Source organism: Sus scrofa, chromosome 13 (assembly GCF_054392235.1).
Source record: "Sus scrofa isolate SSC_HxYL_T2T_F1_AM1 chromosome 13, Sscrofa_HxYL_maternal_Yorkshire_Landrace_v2.0, whole genome shotgun sequence".
Lineage (NCBI taxonomy): Eukaryota > Metazoa > Chordata > Mammalia > Artiodactyla > Suidae > Sus > Sus scrofa.
Window position 1 is genome coordinate 78,910,344 of NC_139395.1, and position 11,154 is coordinate 78,921,497.

Here is an 11,154-nt window from a genome sequence, read left to right on the forward strand (position 1 = left end):
CATAGGGTGCATGCATATTTTTGAATTACAGTTTTGTTCTGATACATGCCCAGGAATGGGATGGCTAGATTTTATGGTAGCTCCATATTCAGTTTTCTGAGGAACCTCAATACTGTTCTCCATAGTGGTTGTACTAATTTATACTCTCCCACCAATGTAAGAGGGTTCCCTTTTCTCCATACCCTCTCCAGCATTTGTTATTTGTGGACTTATTAACAATGGCCATTCTGACTGATGTGAGGTGGTAAATTGTAGTTTTGATTTGCAGTTCTCTAATAATTAGCAATATTGAACAGTTTTTTTTTTTCATGTGTCTACTGGCCATACATATGTCTTCTCTGGAAAAATGTCTGTTTATGCATTCTTCCCATTTTTTCAATTGGGTTGTTAGTTTTTTCGTTGTTGAGTTATATGTGTTGTTTGTGTATTTTGGAGATTAAGCCCTTGTTGGTTTCATTGTTTGCAACTATTTTTTTTCCCATTCTATAGACTGTCTTTTTTTTTTTAATGATTTCCTTTGCTATGCAAAAGCTCATATGTTTGATCAGGTCCCATTTCTTTATTTTTGTTTCTATTGCCTTGAGAGACTGACCTAAGAAATTATTTATATTGTTTATGTCAGAAAGTTTTTTGACTATATTCTGTTCTAGCAGTTTTATGATGTTGTGTCTTATGTTTAAGTCTTTAAGCCATTTTGACTTTATTTTTGTGCATAGAGCACACCATTTTATTTAAGGCACTTGAGCATCCTCAGATTTTCATACCCCTCCGGGAATTAATTCCTCATAGAGATAATGGTATCTCACTGAAAGTGACAAACCTCTACTAGTACGAAATGTAACAACAGTGGAAAAGCACAATCTCTGTCACATAGCTTATCTGGAAAATACAATGAACCATGAATTTACACCATTTGATCATTAAAAGCTTACCTTGGAGTCTCTCAAAATTTCATTTTTTTAAAAAATTTTTATTTTATTTATATTAGAGTGTGGTTGGTTTACAGTATTGTGTCAATTTCTGTTGTAACTGATTAGGAACCTTACACAGGAGAGATGTCAAGTTTCAACATTAGCTCATGCATACTATGGATTAATTAGTCTAAAGTCATTGAAGCAGTAAATGGGATTGAACTCAGACTGGTTCTAGCCTCCTCATTCTTAACCACTCTGAGGATATGGGGACAGAGAAATTTGGTCAGTGATGTTCCTGGTGGTTTTCACTTATTTCTGAGGTGAAAACCAGTATTTCATCAGAAACTGAAAACATTTTAAAACAAACATCAAAGTCTTGACAGGCTCTACCTTGAAAATAATGAAATGAAACACTCAATAGGATAAACATCATCACTTTTGGAGTTTTAAACTGCTAAGTAGTCTTTGATGAGAAAAAGCAAGTATCGATGCACGAACAGGCACAGACATTTACATGTGCACATAAACACATATAAGTAAGAGTAAGATATAAATAATAAACTCAACACCAACTATAGATGATTTCTTCAATTGCCAAATGTGTTTTGAGTGGAGAAACAAGAAACAGAATTTAAGATCCCGGGGGTCAGCTTATGGCCCTTTCTTTCTTGAAGTGGCTAATTCATGGTTTGCAAAGCCCTCATTAATAGGATGATGGCAGTGAACATGAAGACAGGAAGCAACATTGTCTAGGTTCATAAAGCTCTGCTCCATGGTCTGAACAGTGTAAGTGACAGAGGAGAATGGAGTTGAACGCCTAAAGGTATTCTAATAGGGAAATATGAGCTTTTAAAATACAGTCTAATTCACAACCAGGAGGATCATTAATTCAATATTGTTTTGTCCCTGCATTTGATGTCTATTATGTATTATACAGTTAGAAAAAGGCAGCTCCTTTAAAGTATTCAGAGATATACACATTCAAATTCATGTCTGCTGGAAAACAGCATTCCTTCCAGTTGAGATGGAAAACTCTCTTTTAATTTCTTCTCCAGAGGCTCTGATTGAAGAAATAAGATGGGAAATGGCCAGCCAGCTAATAGATCTGATGAAAATACTTGTACATTTTGCAAAAGGCTATTTGACCGCTGGGTCATCAGTAGGAAAAAAGGGGTCCCTTATGCAAATCCAGGCACTCAAACACTGTATGTTTATTAAGTGCCCACTATTTGCCAGAACCTACAGATAACATGATACACCATAGACACAAGGTCCCTGCCTTCAGGGAACTTATGGCCTGATTGGGAGATGAGTGGTCAAATGATCAGGGCAGTGGGTGTACAATTAAAAATGTGCTTTTAGATCCTTTGTAGCAATGAGCTAACAAAAACCAGGTTTTTGAGTGATGTTAAGTTAAGAAGCTGGCCAAGACTTGAGGCTGTGGGTAAGGAAAGCGTGGGAAGGATGTGCAAAGTGGAGGAGAAAAATTCCATACAGAAGGACACATAAATAAAGAAAACACCCATGCATGTGTGTATAAAGGTCTGTGACTGAATGAACACTGCATCTTTAAGTCATGAAGGAGTGACACATGGATGGTATCATAGGGAGAGGGCTGGGGGACACGGTGGCAAATTAGTCTGGAAAATTAGGCTGGGAGAAGCCTACTTAGGACCTTATAAAATCCATTAAAGATGGAGATTTTATCCTCAGATACATGGGAAGACACAGTTGTGGAAAACCATGATGGGACACATGGTTAAGAGACAAGGTTTTACATTAATGTAAAAGGCCACGGTAGCTAGTCACTTGTTCTTTTTTTATGTAATTGAAATTTATTTATTTATTTACATACCTGTCTATTCATTTATTTCCAGCTTTACTGAGGTATGATTGAATACAAATTGTATATATTGAGGTTTATAACGTTGTTTTGTAAACTATAGAACATGATAATTTTATATAGTCATGCAAAACACAAACATATCTAAATGAATGGTGGGCTATGGGTCATGGCAGGTCACTTCTTAAATGCAACTGGCCCAAGGCAAAATGTCTGTAGCTTTCCCCTTACTGATCTTACCATTCCCTAACCCTTCAACCTTCATCTTTTCAAACTGCAGCAAGACAATGAATTAACACATTGAACAGTAAGTGAGTGGTTGCTCTGCTGACTTCTCAAAGAAGCAAAAACAAGGACAACTATGGTGCACCATCCAAAATACAAATAGCACATGTCAGAATGAGATTTTGTGCCGTTTTAGCAACTTGTAGCCAACATCATTCAGTCTTGGTTCTTTGCTATTGTTGTTTTGTAAATCAGAATTGAGGCAAGAGGAGCTTACATTCCAGGGAAATTCAACTCACTACTCTGTAGATATGGTGAAGGTGAAAATTTCTTAAAAAAAAAAAAATACATAGAGATACCTATATTGACATAATTACTTTTCACAAAAGGTCCCACAATATCCATGTAGCAAGAGAGCATGCAATGTTTAATTGTTTTGTGAATGTAAGATAAAAAATCAAAACACCTTCCCGTTGTTTAGGATGGCAAGTATGTCCATGTCTTCATATTCAGCTGCCATTCTGAATAAAGGTACTTTAAATCTGATTTCAAGCTCTACTCTGAAATTCTATGTAGGTTAAGAAATCTCTCAGGCAGACATGCACATGGATTCACCCAGTGATTTTTAATCAATAAATATATACATAAGCTCTCCAAGAAATGTGCAGAGCCATTCAGTCTCGCCAGGAATTGTTCTGCCTTCTCTCCCAGCCATAGTCAGGCTTGACACGGCATTAAGTGTTCAGACTCCCTCTGCAGTCATTTTATTTGTAATAGTGTCTTGTGTGTTGTGTCTCCTAGCTCTACATACAAACTACCACGCTTACAATCTCCATGAACTTAAGTGCATCAGTGGCGCTGGGGATGCTATACATGCCGAAAGTGTACATCATCATTTTCCACCCTGAGCTCAATGTCCAGAAACGGAAACGCAGCTTCAAGGCGGTAGTCACAGCAGCCACCATGTCATCGCGCCTGTCACACAAACCCAGTGACAGACCCAACGGTGAGGCAAAGACAGAGCTCTGTGAAAACGTAGACCCCAACAGTAAGTACCTCTCCTTTCCTTCCACCTCCCCCAATGCTGCATCAGGAAGCTCTCGCAATTGTGATGTGTGCTTGCCTTTCTTTGGAGAAAGACTGTGACCATTCATGCCTGATGGGCTGGGTTGCCTTGGCAAATGCTGACTTTGGCTCTTGAGAATTTTCTCATTCTTTCCACCATTTTCTTTTGCTCCCTGTTGGAAAGCAGCTTTCTGAGGCTCTGCTTCAGAAGTGTGAGATCTCCCCTTTCTGTGGCATCTTGTGCTTTGGTCCCAAACCCTCCAATTGAGATCATCATAGCTGTTGGGTTGTGCACCACTTTCCCTGCTCCCTTCCTCTTAGAGGATCAACTTCCTATTAGGGAACCTTCAACACCCCATTGAACTTCAGCAATATGAATGAAATTGGAATATTTGAGAACTGTATAATCATAACTTATCTCCACTGGAACATGAATGTGGAGAAAGTTATGATTCTTTACTAAGCAAGCCTTCTAGAAATAAAAAACACATCAAATAATGAATCAAGCTGGTAAACTTTCATCCAAGTCTATAGGCCTAGACACTACCATGCTAATGGCATCTCCATGTGGAAAAAAAATATCTATCAGATCACTGAAAAGAGGTTTGAACCTATGAGAGACAAGATATTAGAGGTGGGATTAAGGATGAAATGCCAGATTTGATGTGCTACATGACATATCTACCACACCTGGGTAGTCTTTAGTCATCCCTCCAAATGATCACAGAGAAGATGGACATACAGACACTAGTTTGTTTTTTTTTTAAAGAAAGAAAGAAAAGAAAAGAAAGACCATTTAATCAGAGTTAAATTCAGAGAATTCCCAGCTGCTAATTTTACTAACACTATGATGGTTAACAGTGAATTTGTAATTAAACATCTAACCTAGATTTGTTTTCCAGGAAATTGTTACTGGTTCCATGTAAAATAAGGCAGATCAACATGTTCATGATACTTCCTGTTTTAAAGTAGAAGAGGATATATGTTGGCCACTAAGTTATTCAGGACATATTATTGTTCAGTTATGAGCTGATTTTGTAGTAGCCAAAGGTTTACTGCCAAATAGAAAGTAGTTCCTATTCAAGATATTCTGAAGTAATCTCTTATGCTCTACAACTGAGATCTTTAAAAACCAGGAAACAACTGGGTTTGATCCTGACAATTATTATACAAAGATCCATGATGCAGGCCCAATGCATTTCTAAATAGTTGGCTGAATGAATGCTTGGAATACTTGAGAACAGGTACATAAGGTAACAAAGGCCCATTAACAACATCATGGCTTCACTCTGACATTTCAATAGAAGAGACACTGGGACAAGACAAGAGGAGAGAAAAGAATCAGACCAAGAGAAGGGAGAAACAGAACGGAAGTACATGCTTCACTCTTGTGTGTTCAGAACAAATGGTCCATTTCGAGGGGAGAGGGGTGAATGGTAAATTATTGTGATTTTTGGTGTGGTATAGGAAGAGGCTTTGGCTTGAGACAGACTTGGGTTCAAATCCAAGGTGCTCCGCTTATCAGCTGTGTGGCTTTGAGAATTACTGAGCTTTTCTAAAGCTCAACATTTTCATGTATAAAATGGAAATAGTAATATCTATGTCATACATGTGTCAGAAAATCTCATGCATCTAGAAAACAATATGTCAATTACATATTCATTTTCTTTCATTTCTGAAAAGGCAAAAAGGTTTGCTAAAAGTACATATCAGAGTGATTGGCTACATGGATATGATGGTGCAGTTAAAAGTATACCAAATACCACAAGGTAGATGGGACAGAACAAAAAAATATTTCTATAAGCATACACACACACACACACACACACACACGAACCCCTGTATTGCTAAGTATACCTGCATAGTTACACCTCTGTAACTTTTTATTCTAGAACCCCTTGCTAGATTTGCATTTCACAAAACCCTTACCCTGAAGATATTCCAAGAGCAATTTTGCATTTATATTGATACACATATACACACAAATTTAACTAGCTATGCCCCAAATCAGTAACAGAAAATATGGTCAAAATCGATATGTTTTGGAGTTCTCTTATGTCACAGTGGGTTAAGGATCCAGCATTGTCACTGCAGCAGCTTGGGTCACTGCCGTGGCACAGGTTTGATTCCTGGTCAGGAAATCTTTATATGCGTGGGAGGAGCCAGAAAAAAAAGTCTGTATGTTTTTAAAATTAATGACCAAATTAGAAGTTTTGAATTTGGATATTTAATCTAATACTATGCACCTAAAAATACCCAACTTTTTTACTTTTTATAATGATTTTTATTTTTTTCCATTATAGCTGACTTACAGTGTTCTGTCAATTTTCTACTGTACAGCAAGGTGACCCAGTCATACATGCATATATACATTGTTTTTTCTCACATTATCATGCTCCATCATGAGTGACTAGATACAGTTCCCAATGCTACACAGCAGGATCTCATTGCTTATCCACTCCAAAGGCTATAGTTTGCATCTATTAACCCCAAATTCCCAATCCATCCCATTCCCTCCCCCTTGGCAAAAAAGTGGTAATAACTAGCTTTGAAATAACATCTTTTTTTTTTTTTTTTTGTCTTTTGTCTTTTTGGGGCCACACTTGCAGCATATGGAGTTTCCCAGGCTAGGGGTCTAATCAGAGCTACAGCTGCCAGCCTAGGCCACAGCCACAGCAATGTCAGATCTGAGCCATGTCTGTGACCTACACCAGAGCTCATGGCAATGCCAGATCCTTAACCCACTGAGCAAGGCCAGGGATCGAACCCCCAACCTCATGGTTCCTAGTCAGATTTGTTTCCACTGCACCATGATGGGAACTCCCTGAAATAACACCTTTATTGCCACTAACTTTTAATGATTGGACTCTTTGCTTGTTGACACTGTTTGGGGTATTATAGTGGATGTTCAAAGGCTAATCCTAACACTGACACCAATACTAATGAAAACATGTCAGCTACCTTTTGAAATAGGCATCACACAGAATGCACTGGATAAAATATTTCTATTACTCCTCACAATACCTCTGTAGCCTAGTGATCATTTATCTCATTTTAGTGAAGAATCCTAGTTGTAGGGAGATCAAGGAATAATACCAAAATCATACACTGGTTAACAGCAGAGCTTGGACTGAAACCCAGGTCTGACTCCAAATCCATGCTTGCTGTTCTTTGCTCCTCCTCTCTTTCTCAGAACATGAGTGACATGTCATAATTCTAATGCAGAAATTACTCTCCTGGCTTCTTTGTTTGGTAATTCAGCTTGCATATATGGCATAGAATGATGTGTGGTTGCAGACTCTGGTTACATGTGTTGTGAAATGCCTTATTGCTTGCTGTGTTGTCTGCAAAGGCAGGGGTAACCTGAGCTCAAAGAAGGCTGCCCAGGTAGAGGCCTCTTCTTAATAACTCAAACATCCAACTATTACCTGTGTCAATCATGACAATTGTCCCATTTGGAATTCATTGGGTGACTTTCCTTTAAAAAAAATTCAATGGGTTTTGTCCTTGGTGATGTTTTAGTATCTACACAGAGAAAAGATAAATAGTTCAGGAAAAAAAAATGAAATTGAAAAGAGGCTTTGTCTCACAACCAATCCAAAAGGTTTTTTTTTAATTATTTTAGATATCATGGTTTTGTGTAGACACTCCCTAAAACTAACTATCAATAATTTGCCTAGATTTTTACTGAACCATAGGAGGAGATTCATGTACCTCCAAACATTGGGGTTTTTGATGACTTGGCTCTCAAAGGTCCCTAGAAAACTCTCAGACTTCACCTGCACAAAATCTGTCCAATAGAAATTTATGTGATGATGGAAATATTCTGTGCTGGCCAGTATGGTCACTGCTAGTCATATGTGGCAATTCAGCACTTGAAATATGGTTGCTTAACTGAGGAAATATAATTTTACTTCATTTTAAATACATTTCAATATCCATCCATGGCTGTGGCTACTCTGTTGGAAAGCACAGCCAGAGATCTTAATCTCCAGGAGCTCACTCTGGGACACTCAGTCTGAGCCCATACTGGAAATACCTCCCAAGGTTTTAGCAATGATGCTGATCTGGGACAAAGTCAACTGAGTGGAATGAAATATTTGAGGTGAGACAAAAATGAAAACCTATGGTTATTCTACATGATCCCAAAGGACCCACTGATGTGGAAATAATGATATCATAGATAACAAATATATTTGGAAAACCAGTTCCTAAGAATTCAAAAATGAGCATTTATGTAGAAAGAATCTCAGTGTAAATTTGATTAATGAAAATAGACGGGACTATTTTGATGAGAGGGCATGATATTACTGTATTTTATTTAAAGCCAAATATAGCTCAAATTATGTCAAATATCTGAACTTTGGAAACAGAGCCAAAAAAAATAGGGGTTGAAATTAAGCTGTCTGGTTAAAAAGAAACAAATAAAAGTAAGGATCATGTACTTGGAGAAGGCATATGTCTTTCCAAAAGGGAAAATTCTGTCTCTTCTTCTCTGAGGGAGTGCATCTGGGAGGAAGTTGGATTTATAGAAAGAGCTACAAAGTTAATAATGGAAAATAAATGCCCCTGTATTCATTATTTCTCTAAAACACTTATTCTCAATGTATTTCAATCTTTAGTGTTTTCATTTTTAACAACTCTGCTCCATCATTGCAGTTGCCATCTGGTTCATGCTCGCTTCTGCCTATTCAACTCCACGCTGCAACTACATGTCCACATGAAAAAAATGATTTGCTTATTGGCTTAATAATGGGCAGAGATTAAAACTGCCCCAGCACTGCTTGATATTTTTCCCCAAGAATTTCAATGTTCCTCTTAGGTTACTCTTCAGCTCAAATTCCATTGTTTGAAAGAAAAAAAATTCCTTCTGTATGGATTCAAAAAGAAGAAAATCTTCTCAAAATCTTAATGTATCTGTGTGCTACTAACATATTGGATATTCAGAGTTAAACCAAAATTGTTGGTTATTGCATGCAGATTGAAAAACATAAGGGGTATAAGAGTGTAACTTAGTGATTTGCTGTACTTTTATTTATACAAAACAATGTTTCTGTAGTATAGGATTGGAAATGCCTGACCTAATGTGTATAGTTTTAAATCTGGCCATGATGATGCCTCCTCAACATTCCTTTTCCAAGAATGGCGCTTTAAGCTCTGGTTCTTACACCTGTTTCCTGAATTTGGCATATTTCCCCATATTTTCTATTGCTGACTTGACAGGTGTATGTTTATGACAAACTTGAAGATGCCAAGTAAACAGGAGAACTTGGTTTTTGGCTTATCCATGGCCACAAGACTTTTTCCAGTTGAATGGATAATTTTAACTTAGGCAGCACAGCTTTATTAGGATGTGGCTAGGAATTTGCTCATTTCCTCACCTAGACTGGTCAGAACCAGAAGATGTTCTGTGAATTATCCTCTAGTAAGATGCTTTCCTGGAATTCCCGTTGTGGCTCAGTGGGTTCCAAACAAGACTAGTATCTGTGGCGTCACTCTATGGGTTAAGGATCTGGCATTGTTGTGAGCTATGGTGTAGACTACAGAGGTGGCTCAGATCTGGTGTTGCCGTAGCTGTAGCATAGGTTGGCAGCTGCAGCTCCAAGTCGACCCCAAGCCTGGGAATTTCCTTATGCCACAGGTGTGTATGTAAAAAGTAAATAATAATAATAATAATAATAATAATAATAATAAATAAATGTTTTCCTTGTAAAGGATCACAGTGTACAGTGATGAGAAGCCCTAAGCTACTTGGTCCTAAACTGCCTTCCATTTCCTCAGCCAGTGCCCTCAGGCAGTGCAGAGAAACTGCTCAAGTACCCTAACTGGTTATAGGTTGTTTAATCTGGAGCTTGAGTAGAAACTACAGCTTGCAGGCAGATGCACAGCTTGGGACACACCCCCTTTTTGAATACGGGGCCATAGGACTGATAAACTGACCCTGAGGGAGGGGCTGGACACACTATGTAAAAGTAGTTTTAAGACAAGGAACATATTGTATGGTGAAGCATATTTAGAAGAATGACCATTTACATCTAAAATAAGTTTTTTTTAAAAAAAATATGTTTGTATTCTGCTGCTATTTTATTATAATTTTGCATCTACTGTAAGGAAAATATATAAATAAAAAACTTGTGCTGTTCTCAAAGAAGGCAAATATTATCTAGACTATTAGAACTGTCAAGATAAGGCATTTCATTTAAAAGTAAACAAACAAACACACACACACACACACACACACACACACACACACAAACTTCTAGAAAATGGATGTGGGCACCAAGTCCTACACATGTAATATTGCCTAGAAAATTCTGGAACACACTCATGAGCTGTGTCAGTTTTTCATGGTTTTTGTTTGGTTTTGGTTTGCTTTGCTTCTTCATATGTTTGGATCCCTGACATTCTCAACGTCACGTTATTTGTTTCATCCTTCTGGACTAATCATGCAGGCTGGTCAGCATGAATGGACTAGGCTGAGAAAAAAAATGAGATGGAAACAGATAGAAAAAAATGCTCTGACCAGAAAGATACATTATTTTGGAGCTGGTTCCCTCACCTGTTCCAATTCGAACATGTAAAACCCAACTACCCTAAACCAACAGGCACCTATACTCCCATGTTCAGAGGTACCTGAATTGCAGTCAACTGGTCTACCAAATACTACTGAATAGATTGAAAGAATGAGCATAATAATGTCTGTGGTCTCTATCGCAGCCTCTTCTCCAAAAGGAAAAAAAGAGTAAAATGGAATATTGTGTGCACATTCATTTTATACATACCTATATATTTACTTTTCCTGTAGACTGTATACCACCAGTAAGAAAGAGTGTACAAAAGTCTGTTACTTGGTACACTATCCCACCAACAGTATAGCTATTGCCTGCTTTCCAAAAGGTAAGAAACAATCTAATTTTTATTTATTTGTGTGTTCTTGTCTTCACTGAGAATCAGAGATGCTTCCATGAAAACTGTGCATGATTACCTAGAAATCTATGTATATGAAGAAACACATTTTCAGTGATGATTTGTTGCTAAGCATAAGGCAAAAGGCTGCTATGGTTTACATGTCTGGTTTATTTTCTGGAGAACATGTATATGGGTTTG

At 37.6% G+C, this 11,154-nt stretch overlaps 1 protein-coding gene across 19 annotated transcripts in view; it reads left to right on the forward strand.

Annotated features, from left to right (window-relative positions):
* The window catches only part of GRM7 (glutamate metabotropic receptor 7), an 894,437-nt gene that overhangs the window by 831,779 nt on the left and 51,504 nt on the right, over positions 1 to 11,154 (forward strand). For 9 of the 19 annotated variants that reach the window (XR_014823654.1, XR_014823655.1, XR_014823649.1 and 6 more), the window contains exons 9-10: positions 3,784 to 4,030; positions 10,853 to 10,944. Coding sequence is in view for 4 of the 19 variants with exons in the window: in XM_021071050.2 (XP_020926709.1) it covers positions 3,784 to 4,030; positions 10,853 to 10,923 (318 nt within the window). In the remaining 15 variants the exon portion in view is untranslated. Of the gene's footprint in view, positions 1 to 3,759; positions 4,031 to 10,852; positions 10,945 to 11,154 lie in introns of all 19 variants that reach the window. The other 10 variants (XR_014823657.1, XR_014823660.1, XR_014823658.1 and 7 more) reach the window with 3 other exon arrangements.